Source organism: Aythya ferina (assembly GCF_964211825.1).
Source record: "Aythya ferina genome assembly, chromosome: 3".
Classification (NCBI taxonomy): domain Eukaryota; kingdom Metazoa; phylum Chordata; class Aves; order Anseriformes; family Anatidae; genus Aythya; species Aythya ferina.
This window is the reverse complement of record NC_140298.1, coordinates 11,018,457-11,038,594: the sequence shown is the minus strand read 5'-3', so window position 1 is coordinate 11,038,594 and position 20,138 is coordinate 11,018,457. Positions and strand designations below refer to the sequence as shown.

General features: G+C 48.2%; 1 protein-coding gene across 1 annotated transcript in view; it reads left to right on the top strand.

The window, feature by feature from the left end:
• The first annotated feature begins 783 nt into the window (after nt 1-783).
• The window catches only part of SLC1A4 (solute carrier family 1 member 4), a 28,380-nt gene continuing 9,025 nt past the window's right edge, over nt 784-20,138 (top strand). Inside the window, exons 1-5 of the mRNA XM_084512743.1 lie at nt 784-1,370; nt 9,510-9,552; nt 10,304-10,366; nt 16,013-16,179; nt 19,433-19,666. Coding sequence (XP_084368869.1) covers nt 805-1,370; nt 9,510-9,552; nt 10,304-10,366; nt 16,013-16,179; nt 19,433-19,666 — 1,073 coding nt within the window. The 5' untranslated portion in view covers nt 784-804. The remainder of the gene's footprint in view (nt 1,371-9,509; nt 9,553-10,303; nt 10,367-16,012; nt 16,180-19,432; nt 19,667-20,138) is intronic.

Genomic DNA, 20,138 nt, shown 5'->3' with positions numbered 1-20,138 from the left:
GTGTTGTGGGGACACTGAGGGGCACACTAAGGGGGACACTGAGGGGACATGTGAGAGCTGTGGGGACAATGAAGGGAGATGTGTGGTGGGGTCACTGAGGGGACATATGGGAGCTGTGGGCCACCAAGGGGGACACTGTGGGGATGCTGAGGTAACATTTGAGAGCTGTGGGGACAATACAGGGAGATGTGTGTTCTGTGGTGTCACTGTGGGACACTTTACGGAGACACTGAGGGGACATGTGAGATCTGTGGGGACAATGAAAGGAGTGTGTGCACTGTGGGGACACTGAGAGACACACTCTGAGAGAGACACTGAGGGGACATATGCGAGCTGTGGGGCCACCAAGGGGGACGCAGAGGGGAAATGCGAAAGCTGTGGGGACACAGGGCAACACTGAAGGGACCTGTGATTACAATGGGGACATTAAGGGGTCTTGTGAGAGCAGTGGGGACACTGAGGGGACACATGCGACCTGCGGGGCCCCCAAGGGGGACACCGAGCGGCCATGCGAGAGCTGTTGGGGCACTGAGGGCCGCGGGGACACCGCCCGGGGGGCTCTGAGGGGCCGTGCGCGCCCCTCGGCCGCCCATGGCGCTGAGGGGCCGGGCGGCGGCGGGCGGCAACCGGCGGGGGCTGCGCGGGCCGGGGTCGCTCGGAGCCGCCCCGTTCCGCTCCAGGCCGCGCCGGGGCAGCACCGCCCATCGGATACCGGGTCCCTCCCTCCTCCGGGGCGGGCAGCGGGAGGCGGGCAGCTAGCGGGCCGGCAGGCAGCGAGGGAGCGTGGAGCGGGCAGCCAGCAGCATGGAGCCGGCGGGCGGCGTGGAGAAGGGGGACGGCGGGGAGAAAGCGGGCAACGGCCATGCGGAGGGCGCCGAGGAAAGCGGCGGAGCAGCAGGAGCAGGAGCAGGAGGAGGAGGAGGAGGAGGAGGAGGAGGGAGGCTGAGGGGCTGCCGGGGCTTCCTGCGGCGCAACGCGCTGGTGGTGCTGACCGTGTCGGGGGTGGTGGCCGGCGTGGCGCTGGGCGCCGCGGTGCGGGGAGCGGCGCTGAGCCCGGCGCAGGTGGCTTACCTGGCCTTCCCCGGGGAGCTGCTGCTGCGCATGCTGCGCATGGTCATCCTGCCGCTGGTGGTCTGCAGCCTGGTGTCGGGGGCCGCCAGCCTCGACACCCGCTCCCTCGGCCGCCTGGGGGGCATCGCCGTCGCCTACTTCTTAGGCACCACGCTGCTGGCCTCCGGCCTCGCCGTCGCCCTCGGCTTCATCATCCGCCCCGGCGCCGGGGCTGCCGCCCTCAATACGCCCGGCTTGGGGCTGCCGGGCGCTGCGCCCCCCAGCAAGAAGACGGTGGACTCTTTCCTCGACCTCGTCAGGTGGGGCCTCCCTCCATGCTTTCCTCCCTGCCCCCTCCCTCCAGCCCTGGAGGATGATGACAGACCCGGCGATGTTGCACGCTGCCGCTCGGGCACCCCCCTCCTTCCTCCTTCCTCCTCCCTCCTGCGGGCTGGCTGCCTCAGCACACCTCCCCTCAGCCTCCTGCCACCCCTCAGCACTCCTTCCCTCAGCCTTTTTCCATCCCTCAGCCTGCTCTCCTCATTTTTTTTTTGGCCTGGTGGTTGTGAGGGTGGCGAGTCTTTGCCCAGGGCACCTTCTCCTGCCCCGCTGCCTCTTGTCTCTTGGAGCCCTTCTCGTCCCTCACACACACCTTTTTCTTTTGTGTTTTCATATTTCCCCCCCTCCAGCCTTTGTTCGGTCTCTTCACGCGAATCCCAACTTGCCTCTTGTTGCACCTTCACCTCCCTCAGGTAAAGGTGTGGAAACACAACCCCGTACTGCCATCGAGGAGGTACCCAGCACATCACGGGGCATGTTGGCACCCGGCGGAAAGGGCAAGAGCTGCAGACATAACCTTTTTTCTTTCTCCTCACAGCCCACGTCTTGTCGAGATCTGCCCGGCTCTTTAAATAAAAGAGAAATAATTACATAAATGGGGCAGGCATCCAGGCAAAGTGCTTGAGTCCCAGACTTGCAGCAGCGTTCGCGCTCTGCTGGCTTGCGGTGAAAAACCCAAGGCACGAAGCACTGATGGGTCTTGTTATCCTGGGTCAGATTTTTGTCACTTTTTCGTACCCGAGGGCAGTCACGGGGAAGTACCACGGGCGTCCGAGGGAAGTGGTGGAATAAGGTAAAGCCGGGGAAGTGCCGCTGGGGTTCCCCTGGCAGATGCAGCTGAGTGATGGGAAGTGATGGAGGACGGGGTGTGGAAGTTCGTGGAGATTTTGGAAGATGGAGGGCCCTGGAGGTGGCAGGGCTCACCGAGATGTAGACAGAAGTGTAAGGGAGGTGATCCACAAGGTACCAGCCAGGTGGCCGAGGAGCTGTGCTTAGCAGGTATCCTGGTCATGGCAAAGCAGAGGGGAGGACTCTTAATTTGTATCCTTGCTTTTCGAGATCAGTTCTTCAACTGAGAGACTTTTTGATGTATCTGGGTAAACAGATGTGACAGCAAAGATAAAAAAGAGTTTCTAAAGAGAAAATCTGTATTTAGAAATCCATGTTTTTTTCCGCTTCTCCTCCATCTCCGGATGGACCAGTCCAGTGGCCCACTGGCCATCCTATATTTCATATCTGTAACCTCTTACGGCCAACCCTGATAATTCTTGACAGACTGTGTTGAGGAGTAATAACAGGACAGCAGGAGTAGGTGGCCTGGCTGTGAAGGTGACAAGGAGTTGATAAAAGCAGCGTGAAGGAAAATCACAAAAGAAGGAGTCAGCACGATAGTAGGTGCTGGGAAGCAGATGACTGTTGTGGTGGCTGTCCTGGGGTGCATCCTAGCGTGGCTGCTGCAGCTGGTGTTTTTTTTTGCTGTGTCGCCATGCCGTGAGGAGTAGGATGTAGCCGAAGGATGCTCCAGTGAGCTTGAGACTGTGGACATTGCCTGTGAACTTGGGAGCAGAAAGCTGCTTCTTGCTCTGGGCTGTCAATGCAGGTGGGGAGTTCATCTTCCAAGCTATAATGCTGATGGGGTTGAGACCTTCACTCCAAAGTTATGCTCATTATGGCGAGACCTGGGGAAAACGTGCCAATTGCAGAGTGATTTCCTCTGGGAAGTGAGGTGCCAGGGGCTTTCCCCCAACACACGTGTGGTGCCCTTTGAAATCAACTTTTTCTTGGAGCTCCAGGCAAGGGCTATGGTGGCCACGCTGGGCAGTCCAGTTGCTGGAGCCATGACAGCGAAATTTAGTTGGGAAAAGAGGAGTTTGGACACAGAGCCATCACTGTATGGTCCTCTAAAACTCCTGGTCTTAACGTAGATCCCTGACAGGCCTGGGGATGGAGTGAGTTGTGTGAATCTCTGGAGATAATACTTACCTCTCCCTTTTAATTATTATTTTTTTAAACTGTTCTTGAAAACGTGAGAATTTTGGTTTGAGCATTGGTCTCGGTCCCTGTGGTGGTGGAAGGCTCCAGAAGGAGACCAGCCTTGCCTTCAGTTAAGGAGGCCTCAGCTCTGGAGGGCCGAAACCATTGCCTTCAGCATGGGTGGGTCTTGCAGCTCTGAGCTTTTCTGGTTTTTGGTTCATGAAACTTCCCATTAGACAAAAGAGAACTCCGTTTTTCGGTTGTGTTACGAGAGTCCCTGTGTCCCTCAAGGCTTTACTGCTCAGTCATTTTCAGATAAAATGTGAAAACGAGGTGCAACCAGGCTGAGTCCCCCAGTAGCACTGAAAACATGCGACACGTGGCCTAAGGAAGTCTGGTTGTGAGTCAAATATTTACCATGGCTTCTGCAGGGATGACACAGGGTGTCCTTTCCCAGGATGCAGATCCTTTCTGCGCTTGGGAAGTTTATTAATTAATGACCAAAGACGCTGCTTTCCGTCGTCGCAGCGATGTCTGGAGGTCATCTTAATACTTGGTCATGGTTTTCTGTGTCCCAATCTAAAGCTTCCACATAAATACACATCTATGCATGCAGACGTGGCCTCTGGAAAAGAGATTTATCTTGCTTGGGCTTCAGAAATAAATGAATGGTGACTCACTGGTGAACCAGAGGCTGCTGGTCCCAGCTATAGATGGGCCTCGTGAACATCTCCAGAGCATCTGACGTGGAGATCAGCTCCGCTGTGCCAAACATCAGAGCAGCAGAAGATGAGGAGAGAGCCTGACCAGGGAGAGACAGGTGGGGTGGTGAGGAGGAGGCGACGGCAGCCGCCAACTAACACGGCCCGCTCCACTCGTAGCTCAGTGGAAGGTGGTGGAATCAGCAAGATCAAACATTTTGCAAGAATCTATCGATTTGTCAACGCTTCCGATGGGCAATTGTCAAGACTGCATGTTTCAATAAGGTCAGAGTTTTGTGTTGGCTCTGATGTGTATTTGTTGATTCAACAACATCGAGCAGTTTCACGGGAACTTATTGATTCGGTCGAAATTTCCAACGGCGGATGGTCCTGACATTTCGTTTCCGTGAGGTCAATGTTTTGGTGTAATTATAAACAAAAGACATGAGCAGAAAATCCCTCTCATCAAAACAGAACATTTCAACAAAGTATTTTACAGCATTTTTAGTGGAAAAAAAAGGTCTCAGATGGTGGTTTTCTTTGCCCTATTTTGGGATGAAAACATATTTTGAAACCATGGCGTTGGCTTTGGGACGGGAATTCTGTTTTTGCTTTCAATCCAGCCCTAGCTGTAGCAGTCGTGAGTGGGAAGGAGGTGGCATCATTAGCTTTTTATAGGAAGGGTAACAGAGGTCCAGGTGTTTGCCTCAAGCAGTAAGGTCAGGGTTTCTCGGGCCGACAGACAAACCTGCTGCCGTTTACATTTTATTGCTCCTTTCTGTCTCCCTGCCAGAGGTTACCAGCTGGGCTGCCAAAGGGAGTACCCACGGCGCTGTGAGCAAGGCTGTGGATTACCTCCAAGCGCCGTCGAAGCCGGAGGGAAGGCAGGCGTGAGTTTGAGCACAGGGAAAGGCAGCGGCTGCGTTTTGCCAGCTGAGCTGCAGAGCAGAGGGCCAGGATGGACCTTGGAGAAGGTGGGCTCCAGAGCACTTGTCCAACTTCACTTGTGTCATTGCCTCAGCCTGGATCCTCCCTTGAAGCGTAGGGGTTGCTGACTGAGTTTTGTAGTAAGCACTTGGCATTTTTGTTCACCTGCCTGCACTGTCTATACTTTTTAAATTGTTTGTAGAGAGCTTCTGAACATTGGTGTGCCTTTCTCTCCGAACTAGTTCCCTTTTGCTGCTGACTCCTCACACTTATGCTTTATTTCCCAGGCAAAGTAAATACAGACTGGACCATTAAGACAAAAAAAGTATCAAATATCTGCTATAAATAAATAACATCTTCAAGTTTCTGCGAGTTAAAGCAGATGCACGCACTCACTGATAACGTAGATATCCAAGACATGCATTGTGCATCCACACACCTACAAAAACGCAGACAAGAAAAATTCTTGTGTGATGGTGAATGAAAATCCTGAGACAGAAAGAAAAATAAAGCTACTAGAGCAGTCCAGACTGTGCTGTGTTCTGGCAGGCTTTCAGATGGCAGTGAAGTTGCTGTCGGTGGAGTCTTACCATTGAAAAGACTTCATTGAAAAACAGGAGATAACAACACCGAATATTTTTTTCTAACGTTCACCCCTTTGGTCCAGGCGTCCTCAGAAAAATATGTTTTCCAACAGCAAGGCTTTTGGCCTCAGAAGTGGAACCTTTTTGTAAGAAGCCATAGAAGAGGAATGCTTGTTATTTTAGGGTTTTGTTCTGCTTGCCTGGATTTCCCTTCATGGTTTTGCTGCCAGAGCAAAGCAGTTTGCAGAGCTCTAGCAAAAGGATCGTTTAGAAACAGTGATTAATAATAATCCCTTACACATGCAGCAAAGGAGTTCCTGTGCCAGCCGTACCCCACTGGTGGAAAGACACAGGGTAAGGAGGAGAGAGGAATTTGACCATAATGTCAAAATCCATAAGGGAGGGAGCTACAGCCTCCAGAGCACCGCTGTGGAGCTGCAGTTGCACACTTGGGATGTACTGTGCTTCCTCACCTCCGATAACCCCCTTCCCCTTTGTGTGAGCTCTGGCATGGCAAAATACATCTTTCTTTAGCTTTTACAGGCACTACTACTCTTTACAGTAGCCAAACAGAAAGTATGCAAACCCCGAAACTTCTGCTGCCGGTGCTGTCGCTGCATCTGGTTCCTATTTTAAGAGAATTTGAGATTGGTGCTTCCTCACAGCAGGCGGTGTGCAGGTACGTGGGGGTTTCCTTGCTCAGCCCAGCTGCCTCTCCGGCCCCAAGGTGCAGCTGTTCCTCCTGACAGCTGTGGATTTTTGTTCTTTTTGTCCGCCTGCAGCTCTGGGAGAGCACAGAGTCTCTCTGTATCAGATACTCCACCACTACGAAGGTTTCACCTCTTTGCATCACGGGCTCCAGCCTGCCTGATCCCACAGCCCTGCGCCAGGCTCCTTATCACCCAGACTCAGGGTTTGCTTGCAGGCACGCTCTTGTGATAACCCGCTGTGGAAAGCCGGCCACGTTCTTCAGCAAGGGCACGGCGGTGGCAGGGACGGGGACAGAAACGAGCAGCAGTAACCAGCAATCCCGTGACAGAGCCGTGCTGATTTCCTTCAACTCCCAATTCGTGTCTGGTGTGGGCACCCTGAGCGAGAAACCCGCAGATCCGGGCCGTGCAGGAGCACCAGCTGGCAGGCACCCTCGTTTAATTTGCACGCCCAATTAGCCAGCTTTTCTGTTCGCTGCTTCACCCGGGCAGGAGGGGTGTTTGTGCTTGCCTGGGGACGCGAGCTCGTTGGTACAGACCCGGGTCTGCTGCGCTGCAGTCGGTGAGCTTTGCTTCGCCACGCACGCTGAGCGAAGCCTGCGGGCACAGCTGTGCCCAGGCAGGCCACGAGGAGGCTTTTGTCTCTTCCTGAGGCTCCCGGCGTCCTGGCCCCTGTTTTTTAGGCGCTGGGGTGGTGTTTTTGCACAAAGACATCTTACGTGCTGGAGCCGAAAACCTGCGGTCTGACTCACGCGTAATTAAAGCTTAATTTAATTCGCGTGCTGCCCGATCTTAGTGAGGGATGAGCATGGGCTGTGCAGAGCTGGTGTCTCTGCGATAAGCTGGGTATTTGGGGATTGCTTTTTACGAGCTCTCGGAGCTCTTCTTAACCTCCAGGCTTTGAAACAAAGAGGAGCAAAACATTTTTTAATGTGCTGTGAATTAGTCAGGTGTGCTTAAAAGTTGGATGGAACAAAACAGGTGATGCAAGGGAACCTTCGGGTCCTCCTGAGCTGCTGAACTGAGTGAGAGCCAAATTCACCACTGGGTGGACTGTCAAAAACACTCTTCTCTGTCCTCAGAAACGGGTCCAGGGACCGGTGCTGCAGGGATGAAGCAGAGCGACTGCAGTGTGCTGGTGTTTGAATAGCTCAGCGCGCTGCTTTGCCTCTGAAGCAGGAACCTGCCCCTTGTCTTCGTGTAGTAGGGCTACTGACATCACCCAAGTATGTGCTCTAAGTACATGCTTGTAGTGAACTTGGTGTTTAATTACTGGGGCCCGTGCCTGACGTACTGTGTAAATTATGGAGGCTTGGGTTCCTTGGCTGAATTTACACGCTGGAGAACCAGATTGTTGGGGCTTTGGGGTTGCTTCCTTTGGTTTGGTTTTGTCAGGATGGAAAAGCTGATTTAAAAAAAAAAAAAAAAAGTAATTTGATTTTCGTGTCGTTTTCCGTCTTTTTTCATCTCTCTGCTTCTTCAAAATCCAGTCAATTCTTTTTTTTTTAAAAGAAAGTAACCGCCCTGATATGAGAAATTGAAATGATGTGCTCTGTTTTTTCCAATAGCATGTTTTCCTTTTCCTTCTGGTTAAAAACACGCACTGAGCCAGCCCATTCATACATGTGGCATTTTACTCCAGATGGAAATAAGTGTGCTTTGACTTGGGGAGCTTTCTCTGTACCCGAGTGTTACAGCTGCTAAAGCATTTCTGCATTTTAGCAGCCCGGTGTGTACTACACGACCAGTTCTTAAGCATCTTTGTAGGGTTGGAGCTGTCTCCTGCTTTCAGGCAGGCGGCTGTATTGGCAAAGGATCAAAAATTGCATTCGTGGTGCTGCCAGGGCTGTGGGAAAACCTTCGTCGTGCGGCAGGGCGACAGCTGTGCAATGGAAAGGACCGACGGCCTTATCTGTGCCGTGTCTTAACCTTTCCTGAGCTCCTCTCCCTCTTGCTTTCGAAGATTTGACTCTGCTGCTCTGTTCCTTGCTGTGGTTTGGATTTGGGCTTCCGTGGGATGATCGCAACCAAAACCCTGATGTGAAAGTGTGTTTGCCAGGACAACTGCGGCAAAACTGGGGGGATAACAGGGCAGAGATAGAAGAGAAAAGTGGCTTGCTTTGAGCCCATTTCCATGCAGTGCGAGGAGCAAAGGATGGGGAGAAGCTACCCCAATTCTTTTTGCCACAATTAATGGGTTCTGGGTAAGGTCTTTTGTTTCCTTGCCATGAGAATTCCCGACCCCTGTGCTGCGTTTAGCCAGCAGTGTTTCCAGTTCATCCCCCTCGCCTCCCTGCCCTCAGCAGCTAGGGTCCTGTCTGCCTGGCGAGGAGCAGCTTCTCTGCCCGTTTTGCTTTCTGACACAGCAAAAAAAGGCTGCTGCTTGGCTCAGGGAGCTCATGCTCTTTACCCAGCGTATGGGAAGAAAGGAAGCGTGGCATTAAAAACAACCGGTGAACTCTGAAATGCAACAAAAAGCAACTTCTTCCGCACATGCCCCAGTTAATCATTTTGCCTGGCCGTGTTGCTTCACGGATGCACCGAGTGCCCGATGCGGGCGTTCGTCTCCTCACACGCTATCCTCTCTGCACAGACCTGCTGCTCGATCTGCATTTCTGGGTGAAGGCACCGTGAATTCGGGTGTTGCAGCTTTTTTGTCCTTTGTCACGACTTCCATCCGTGCCGTTTAACCGCGCCAGCGCTCGCAGACAGCTCCGGCCCGCGGCATTGTTCTGCCTCAGCTTCGCGTTCGGGAGAGCCGCCCTTGTTGTGCTGAAGGCTTAAGCTGCTCGCTGAGGTGGATTGTGCTGATTGGATTGTCCTTCGTGTTCGTGCTGTGGGCAAACTGTAATCAGATGAGTAATGTTAAAAACCTGCCGAGCCCTGGAGGCCGTAAGCTGTTGCTGCAGCCGGTTTGCGTAGCCACTGGCTGGCGTGTTTAACTAGCGTCGGGTCTGATTGCCTCTGATATCCGACCCAAATGGTCAGCTGTGGGTGCAAGCAGGGGCTTTCTGGCTGAGCAAAAGGAGGGGGTGTGGAGATGTCGCATCTCTGGAGAAGCATCTGCTCCATGCTGCCAGACTTTCTGCTGTCGTATGTTCCTCGCTAATGCCACTGTGCTTGCCTTTGCAAAAGGAATTTGATTTCTGAGAGTAAAACATCTTGACGCAATTATTTTGGAAGTTCTAAAAGAAATATTTCATTTTCTTGCTTGTATTTTACAGAAACCTGTTTCCTGCAAATCTCGTTGCTGCGGCTTTCCGAACGGTAAGATACGTGCATATTTTAGACATGAATTACACTGCAGACAGACCAAGTGACTGCTGTTATTTAAAAACAAACCAAACAACAGCAACAACAACAAAAAGCCAGAAAGAAGTCATATAACTTGCAGTAGGTGGAATTTCTAAAAGCACCTGATATAATCAGACATACGAATTCCATGGCAAACGGTGCGATTTTGCAGGGCTCTGTATGTTCAGGGATGAACTAAGGTCCTCCTTGCCTCTGTGCTGCCATTGTCACAGGTAATTGGCAAGCACAAAAACTTTATCTGAAGAAATAAGACCCAAAGAAGCGCCCTGCTCTTGTGAGGTGTCTAGCTTCTTTATCAAAGTAAACTGTTGGCCTTGATTTCAGGTGCTTTACCGACAATTGTAATGTCTGTCTTACCATTTTCTACAGGTGAAACAGTGCAAGCACCACTTGCCTTCCACAGGAGCCAGTGCAAACGTGTGGTGCATGAGCAAGAGCAGGGTAGAGGAGAGGGGAATTCCTCTGCTGCTACCCAAATCGGGGAGCTCAGTTGTCCCATAGCACCTCTCTGTTCCCACATAGGGAAGGAGCTGCATGTGCTGCTCCCCTCTTCCAGCACAAGGCAGGCTCATTTTCTCCACAGTGTGGTCTCCAGAGAAAGTTCCTGACAGTAGCCTTGTTTTTGTGGAATACTGGCTGATAGAGTCGTCTTGGTGATCTGCTCAGCATAAACTGTTTTTTTTTTCTTTTTCCTTACCTGCAGTATGTAACAGAGTACAAGACAGTGCTCAGAAATACTACCTCTGGAAATGTCACGGTGGAAAAGGTAAGGTCACTTCTTAGGTTTTTATACACACCCATGGTAGCTATAGTATTTGACTGCCTCACGGTCTTTAATCCCTTCCAGCACTCACAGGAAAGAAACAAGATACTTCTCTTTGTCTGGAACTTAGACACACAAGCCTGATGAGTTCGTCACAGTCACAAAACAAAGCTATGATGGATAAGAGAGTTGGACTCAACTAAGCTTACACTTGATACCTTATTTTTAAGACATGCTTTCTGAGACCCAGACCCACCTGATCTAAATTTCGATTAATCCCTCTGCCTCGTATTTCCAAATAATTTTCTGTAGCCTTGGAGTTAAGTAGCAATCAGAAAATCAAACATCTTCATTACTGGCCAGAGCCAACATGTTACAGATCCAGCAGTAATTAAATTTGCCTTACAGACAGCATGCTACAAAACAGACCAAACATCTCACCCTACAGCATTTCACCTCACTCCAAATGAAATGTCCCGTGTGCTTTTGTGGGATTTTGGGGAGACGGGACTGAGCCTGGAACTGACTTTCAGAGTTATTTTGTATTTCTCAGGTTTGCTCTGAATGTCTGAAATGATTATCAGGCATATTACTGTATTTTCAGTATGATTTATGTCTCGCTAGGGCAAGACCTTTGTAATGTTGCTGTGGAAGGGCTCAGGTGGGGCTTGCCCACCAGTTCCACCAATCTGTGTGGAAGGCAGTTTCTGCTCTGAAGCGAATCCCGAGTGCAGGAAGCTCTGTCCTCATCACCTTCTCCTCTCCATGCATGGCGTGTGAGCAGGCGATGCAGAATGCTGTGTTTTCAAACCCTGCTTTGGGCTCACGGGCTGAACTTTCACCAGTCCTGGAGGCAGGGTGGCAGGTGACTTCGATGGCACAAGAGCCGAGCAGGGGAAAAGTCAAGCCTTTATCCCGCAGCGAGCAGTTTAACTGGGGAAGAAGGCAGCCCCATCTGCTCGGGCTCTGCCCGTGCCTGTAAGATCGCATTAGCCCAGATCTGCGCTCACCCGATCTGACACGGGTGCGTGGGAATGACTGCAGAAGAGCCATGTGACCCCAAAAGAGCACTTTTCTTTTCTCATGCCATTATATCCTCAGGCAATACATGCCTGTGCAGCCTTGTGCTGCTGCAACCAATTTCAACATGAAAGGCTGTAACAGTGTGTACTTAGGCACGTGTGTTTGCTTGCAGAGTGTGAAGTTATACATTTAAGCAGGGGTAAATGGAAGGTGGGTAAGATTCCTCTTATTCATCTTCAGTGAATAACATTGGAGGAACTTCTTGCCAACCAAGCACAGATCGGGGGCAACCATATCCATTAGACATAGGCTCAGACGTGGAGCACTTTTAAAATTCTTTTTAAAAAGTCATCATGCTTCCTCAACAGATAAAAATGCACCTTTAGTCGATTTGAAATGTGAGGTTATTTTTCAGTTTTCTGTCTTTTTTTTTCTCACTTAGCAGGTTCCAGATTGATGTAATATCACAAAAAATATTCTGAATTTGTCACTGGTGTCTGGTTTTGCCAGTGGTTATGATGTAAATGTTATTTCTCCTATTACTTTCCCACAACTTCCTTCAGTTTTTGAAATTAAACGAGATCTCAGCTTCTATAATTGCAGAAGACGTCCTCCTGTCTCTAGGGAAGAAGGGACCAGATAGTAATAAAAACAAAAAATACCATCTCAGTGTTGTTAGCTCAGTTTCAGTATTGGTCTAACTACATCAGTTACGGATAGATGAGAACTAAGTTTGGAAAGGAAGAGTATGATTTTTGGGTAACGAGTAGTATAAATATCACAGCCATAGAAGCTGGGTTACAGGAACCAAGATGGTATTCCTATCTCATATTTTCTTTCATCAGCAGAATATTTGAAGAGGGGAATTTTTTTTCCTTCTTCTTTCCATATGAACCGTGTAGAACAAAATTTTACATTGATTTTTTTTTTTTTCCACTGGTTAATAATTCCTGTCTTCCCTTGCTGTTGATATGAGTAGTGGGGCACGTAGGTGTCTGCTCAGCCACATTCTTTGTGTTGTTTCACATGCTCCCTCGTGTTTACGTAGCTTTTATGGCTACATCCTCTCTGTCTCTTTGGCAGCAAGGCTTCCTGGGGCACAGACTATCTCAGTTCCCCAGCTGCAGCACGGGGAGGCTGTGAGGGATGCCGAGTTCCTCCTGTGGCCGTAGAAAAAATACACAAACTGCTCATTGCTCTTCTTCCTCACATCACATGGCTGCATTTTCTTTTCAGCCACCTACTACTGGGATAGCTCAATGTCAGCAGTTGTTTCCTTAATACACATTTTGTTTTTAAGAGCTAAAAAACAATAGGATCTTCAGAGGCTTCAAGGACCAGAAGAGATCTATGCATCTTTCTATTAGGACACATAATTTCAGGCAAACAATAACGCGCTCCATAGTTTACCCAGGAACAAAGCTCTCATTAAAGCTGTTTTTGTTTGGTGTCCACAATGCTGCTTGGCTTGACAGCTCCTTTGGGATGATGGACTCTTCTGTTAGAGTACAAAAAGGCTGTTCAGCATCTGCCAGTTTTAGAGGCTGGGATTGAGAGGATCTTCCGCTGAGGATTTACTGCTGGGCTTCTTCCATATTTTGCTGCAAGGAAATGCAATTCCCCGAATATTGCAGACTCTTCCCTGAAAGTCAAGGGGACAACTTCTGCCTAATTTCACAGTGATAATAGGTGATGGGGAATGTTGGAAAGAAATGGGCTGAAAAGGAAGAAAACATGAGTGAGACCTGAAGGCAGGGGGAAGCAGCTAAGAGGTTTTCAGTGGCTGTGCACAGAGCCCTCCCTCTTGCCACCAAGAGCTCAGGGGTCTCCAAATTACAAGAGCTAGGCTTAAAAGGGCTCTGAAGTGTGAGCACCTGGAGAACAGCAGCAGCTGGGAGCAAGGTGGAGAGGGACATCTCCAAGGATGAAAGAGGACTAAACCCCGTGTATCGCCACTCTGGAGAGGGATGGGGTGAAGGAGTTAGAGAAGAATTGGCCAGTTTATGCACAGTAGGCCACTGTGAATGTTAACATGAGGTGAGAAGCTGTGTGTACCCTGGCTGTAGCTAACTGGAGATGAGAGCAGCACGTTTTGCCCTCCTAGCTTTCCAGGAGCAAAATCTGGCAAGCCTTTGACACCCGTTGCTCTGAATGAGGTGGAGCGGCTGGTGCTTGTGGGGTCTGAATGAACCAGAAGAGCGCTGACCCACTCTAATCAGGGAAATGATGTTCCAAATTGGGCACAAGGAGCTCTTGCTCTGTGTCCCTGGATGCCCTGCACAGCTGGTGGGAAGCTGCGTGATCCTCCTGCAGATTCAGCGCAGTTCTGCCTCGTTCTTGAGACCAGATCGTTGGGAAGCCCAAACGGCAGCGGGTTGCTAGGCTTCAGGCTCACGCTGCTGCATTAATGAGTTGAGAAGCAGTTCTCCAGCAGAAGGGGTTTAAAGGAGAGAGATACTTTGCAAAACACTGGTGTAAGTAGTGTCGTGAAACTCCCTCCCGCTAACATCCAGGTCAGGATGCTGGGCACTTTCAGCAGCTTGAAACACCGTGTGTGTGTTGCATAGCAAAGTTTGATACAGATTTTTTTTTTTCCTGAATGAGAAACAAACAAAAAGACCATTCAGTGTTGTGGGTTTGGTTTTGTTTTTGTTTGTTTGTCTCGGTTTGTTTTTGTAAAAACATTCTTTGGGGTGGAAAAAATTGGGGCCCATTATGGTAAAAGTTTGTTCCAAGCAGGGGTTTTCATATTAACCTTGTATCAAATGAACCTGATATGAGATGTTATATAATAAAATAATAAGTCTAAAATACCAGGATGAAAAGTCATATTGAAATGGCAAAGTATTCCATTTACTCTGCGAACCATTTTCTGACGTGAAAACACCTACCTTTTGCCTGAGTTGACATTTCTCAGAGCAAGCTTTGTTTTTATGAAACGACGTGGCCTACAAGAAAAAAAAAAAAAGCCAAGCAGCATCATTTTACTGCATATTTATTTACTTTCTGTGAATAAATCTGTCATAAAATTCAACACTCATACATTGATCCGATGAACTGTCACTGAAACGTAGTTAAGATTTACTATAAGGCTGCTAGAACTGATTTCCTATCCTATTTTTATCAAAAGTGAAAAGTAGAAAATGTGCACATACTGTGTACACAGACCATTTATTGAATTACTAGGAAGGTCTCATTTTTTTCATCTAACTTGCCTGAGAAGAGTTTAGGGTTTTCAGACACACCAAAGAGAATGTAGACAAAACTAGCAGACAGAAAAGTTGCTGTGTGTGCAGAAAACAATACTTCAGACATCTCTGGAGATACACCGAGTCCCAGTGCTAATATGCTGTCCATGTTTTCACTTCTCTCAGTCTGAAATCAAATAAATACTAACTTCACCCTGAACAAGCAACTACCGTAAAAAAATCGCAGCTCCTATATCTAATTATTTAGTAGCTATCAAATAAAAAGCCAGAACCTCCAGTGTCTGTCCTCATAAACACAGTTGTTAACAGCAGTTTAACCTTCACACTGCATTGTGTATAATTTATTTTATCCCCTTCTGTGCAGCTCTGCGTTTCCACCTGTCACTAAGAGACAGTCCAGCTCAGCAGTATATTTCCAGAGCAAGTCTCATCTCAGGCACGCTGCTTTTATCTGTAGCAGATCAGTACCCTGAGTTCTTTAGTCAATATTCATTTTAAGCTTTTAGCTGAGAATATGTTTTTCTTTCCTAGTGTTGAGCTAGTGTCTACTTAAACTAGCCAAAAGGACAAAGCTTGTCCATAAATCTAATTTGTTTTCGAAGCCGTTCCAAATAAAATAAAAAAATGACATGTAGAACTTGTACTGCCAAGTTGGAGGAAAAAAAATGTTTGTCAAAACAATTGTATTTTTACGAAGCCACAAGAGCACTCCCTCAGTTCATGCGATACTGCTTTGCCAAAAAAAGTCCAAACTCTTCTTGAGAGGCAAACCGTGAAGGAGCAGCTGACCAGACTTGTGAGTAGGTTGGTTTTTGTGAATAGACAGATCCTGTTTTTCATCCTCTTACTTGTACCGCACAGACACACGATTTCTGAGAAGGAGAACAGGTATTTCTTCTGCTCTCTGTGCATCTCCCCAGCTGATGTGGAGACGTGAATGAGTGGCTTTCCCACTTTGCTACCTTACTCTGCCTTTTCTCTCCTTTCCACTTTGTAACACTGAATGTCTTCTCGTGGTTTTCACCTCGGTATAAAAATTGTACTAAAGCAATGGAGCTAGCAGTTTCTGAAAGTAGATTCCTCTCAGAAATGTCAGGAAATAACAGTGTGTTTGGATACTGTAGTGTATTGGAGGGTGTAAGGGCAGGTAGCGGCAGGCCCTTTCCCTCCTCAGTAAATCCACGCTGGCTGGAACCAAAGAATTTTGTATCAGGACTAAATCCAGATCTTGTTTGGTTCCTTTCAACTGTGTACCACGTTTCCATTCTGCAATGCTGAGCTGTCTCCAGTAAAGTGCTGCCCTTCCCAAAATAAGTTCTGCATGTTGACTTTAGGTCAGCAACAAAACAAGGTGACCCTTTTGTTGGGTTTTGCACCAGTCTCACATCTAATAAGTCTCCTTATTTTACCTTTACAGATCCCTGTCGGTAATGAGATTGAAGGGATGAATATCCTGGGCCTCGTGCTGTTTGCTCTGGTTTTAGGAGTGGCGCTGAAGAAGCTTGGCCGGGAAGGAGAAGATCTCATCCGCTTCTTTAATTCGTTCAATGAGGCAACTATGGTCTTGGTCACCTGGATTATGTGGTAAGTGTGTGACTGCAGGTACATCTGCACTAGATCGTTATGCTTAGCCAGGAATCCCACCATTTATCCATCTCTCCAGCTTTTTCACACCAGATCTTTCACCACAGCAAGAGTCAATGTCATGATGTTACTCTGTAATGTATTTTCTTCTTGTCTTTGACCTGTTCTGCATAGCTAAGGTATCAGATAGATACCGGCTTAAAAGTCCTCTCCAGAACACCATTTCAATTAGAGGAAGGACAACACTCTATTTCAAAATAACATAAGTCCATGGCTAGCTGCCATCATGTGCCTAAAGGCAATGGTTTTGAATGAATAAATGAGATGTCAGCAAGTGTGGAAGATGGCCGTGTAAAAGCCGGGGTTGTTTGTTCTTGGAGTGCACCTGCAAATGTGCAAAATGCGGTGCCAAAATCATACTTGTAGCTTCATGCCTCGGTTTTTCTGATGGTCAGATGGTTTCTTGTACTAACCTGAAAGATGCCCAAGGAGATCAGAAGATAGCCCCACTCGCTGCTGTGTGGTTTGAGAGGAGCCTTGCTGAGTGCAGGAATACAGAGCCCCGTGTGTCCACTTGGATCACAGGGTGACAGAACCTACGTCCCTTTCCACAGAACGGGGGAATGGTCTCCATCCTACTGAAACAGTAGTGCTGGCTATCGAGTATCCATTATTTTTATTGGCAGACAATAGTGGATCTTTAAATCTCTGTTCATATTCTAAGATTTTGTTCATTTTCCTGGGTGAGGCAGGAAGCAGTGTAACTAGCAGAGAGTTTGTTTCTTGTTTGTGCTTCTCCAAGGATGCTTCTCGCTATCCCATACCAAAGAATAGGTGTTTCCTAAGGTTTGATTGTTTGTCTCCTGCCTCTTAATGAGCAAATCCATTACTTCACTCAATTCCCTGAAGTCCAGACACATTTATGTTGTGAATGTTGCTATGACAGATCTCACAAAGCTTTTGGCACCCAGGAAAAGCCTGTATGTTAGGAACAAGGGTACACTGAACTTTCTCACTAGGAGATAAATCAATAGGTTTAGGCCACCTAAGCTCTGGAGCAGCCTCCTGACCAGGTTTTGTCTGTCAGGCAGTGTGAATCTAGGCCTCAGAGCAGTAGCGTGGTTGTTTTTGTACAGCTGGGAGTTCCTCCTGTGAAACCAATGGTACTTATAATACCTCACATGCAAAAATAAAAATATTCATAAGCACAGCTAGCTAACAAATTAGCAGTAAGGCATTTCTCACTCCTTTTCTAAAGTAATGCTGGAAAAGCTATAAGGTTACCTCAGCAAAGGTGTGTTTTCTCCCCTCTTTCTGCATTTTTTGATTCCTACTATTTTTCTCCCTCTAAGAAGCAGAAAGGTTTTAAGAAAAGACCTGAATTTACACAGGCAGATCTCTCTGTTAGTTGCTGTCCTAAGGGATTGAAAAATTTGAAGTTTGAAAGCAGCTTAAGTCTTTTGCTCCGGAGTGTAATTCCTTGGACACTGAATACTGATAAGAGGCAGTTCTTGTATTCAGCTGATTACTGTGCTAACACTTCAAGCTAATCAGATGATATGTAATCCTTTACTCTGGGATTATTGGGACCACAGCTGACTCTTAACATTGTAGTGCACCACAGTCCTTACTTCTCTTTCCTTCCTTAAGGCTCTTGTGTCATCCTGGTATTTATCCAAAATCTGTCGAGCTGCATGTGCTTCCAGAGGACACTGTGGAATGAGTCAAATCATGTTACCAAGAGAAAAGGCTCTTTTACAGTCCCATTCATCAGCCTTCCTTGTATTGAGCAGCACTTTAGTCTCAACTTCCAGCTCCTTCCTCTCCAGCCTTCTTCAAAGGGAGGGATCCAGTCTCAGGTCCAAGTCCAGTGTCTGTGTTTGCAGAGCTCGTGCAACACTGGGGCTCAGGTAGACCTGGCTGGTCTGGCAGAGGCTAGGTGGGAAGGTTCAACACCCCCCTCCAGAGATTTGGCCAGTAGAGGCCAGAGAAAAGATGCTCACATTGACCTGGGACGTAAGGAGGTGCAGAACAGAGGAGCTGCACAACTGCTGAGGGAGAAGCAGAGGCTGATCTCGGCAGCCTTAAGGCTTGCACATGTTTCCAAACCTTTTGAAGTCTGTCCCAACTCCACTGATCAGCCTCACTAAATGCGGGCACTGGGTTGCAGGGAAGAGTGAGATAAAAACTTTCTTTATTCCTGAGATGTGCACGCATATCTTTTGCAGTCATGTGTGTCTGGGGCAGCATTTCGAAGAGCTGCGTGACCTTTTAGTCTTTATTTAATCTCAGATGCAGGAATAGGTAGAGGTGCTCAGCCCCAGGCTTGCCAAATACAGCTTGGGAGGAAATGAGGCTGGGCCTGAAGTGATTTCAAAAGTTCGCTCGGTAGCTGTTGTGCTGCAGATGTGAGAGCAGTTCTGTCTTTTCAGGGCTGTTCTCAGCTGCACTGTTACGGGCAGAGGTGTGGCTGTGGCCCACATGTGGCCCTTCCCCTGGAACAGTTCCAAGCCTTTCTGACAAAGGAAACTTCAAACAAACGCTGACGTCCGACGACATTTCTAGATAGGAGAGGTGGGAGTGTACCTACGTGGCTGCTGGCTTGAGGGAGGCTCTGGATGCCTGGTCGTTTGACTTAGCCTTTCTTTGGTAGGCAAATAGCAGAGTTAATTGCTTGCTTTGGCAAGTGCCTCAGCAGCTTTTAGCTGAGCTCTGCAGTATGGGTCACTGGTATGGGCATAACTGCTTCTTTCCTACACTGAACGTGTTGGCACCCGGTGTGTCCACCATCTTAATGAGCTTTAAATTCACCTCACTCTTCCAGTTCTTTCTCCACTCCATTGACATGATACTGCTCCTTTCTGAACACCTACCTTCCCTTCAGTAGTGACCTTAGCTCTGGGTCTTTGCCTGCCTTCCTCCCTGATGCACTAAAACGTCACATTGATGTCTTCAGCCTCAGCCAGCATTTCTACTTCTTGCTAGGCTTTCTTTCTGCATTTTCCTGGATATTTCTCTGAGCGTCTAGGTGAACAGAGCTTTTCCAGTTTGACTGTTTGCCTTCCACCAAGCAAATGTGTAAGAGAAGCCTTCCAAATTTGAGTAACCTGAGCATGTGGTGGGGTATGGTGCTTCTCTTCAGTAGGAGCAGCATATTCTTAGAAGAACGTTATCTCTAGAGGGGAAAACGGCATGTTTTTCAAGGTGTTTTATTTTTATTGTACTTAATGGCAGGCCGTATTTCTTCACACAGGTATGTCCCTGTTGGCATTATGTTCCTTGTTGGGAGCAAGATTGTGGAAATGGAAGATATTGTGCTCCTGGTGACCAGCCTGGGAAAATACATCTTCGCCTCTATTCTGGGCCACTTCATCCATGGAGGAATCATTCTGCCGCTCATTTATTTTGCATCCACACGTCAAAATCCATACCGTTTTCTCTTAGGACTTATCACACCGTTTGCCACTGCCTTTGCCACTTGCTCTAGGTGGGTTTCCGTGTGTCTTCTGGGACTATAGACCAATTGTGTTAGTGGCTGCAAGCTGGTTGTATCCTAACACCAAATTGTGTTGAGTTTTGGGTGAAAATACTGCTCCTGAGATTGCAAAAAGAGGCTACTGAGCACAGGGAGTCACACTGTTGTCAGCAGCCCATTGCACAGGAAATACTGATAATTAGCTGTTGAAAACAATTCCTCAAGATACTGGGAATGTAACATTATGCTGAGTTGGAAATTCTGGGGGGAAAAGGTGAAAGTATTTGCCTTAAAAAGATCTTGCCAGCTGTCCTTTCAATTTTAGGTAAAGTGAGCATCAGTAGTGAGGGACTTTGTCCCGTGATGTTTAGTTATCCGAGTTCAGCGGGATCTAGAACAACTGTAGACTGATTTTGCAGGGGTAAAGCAGATTTATTAGCTAGAGTAAAGTGACTTAGCGTTCTTGATTTCAAAGCTCTGGCCT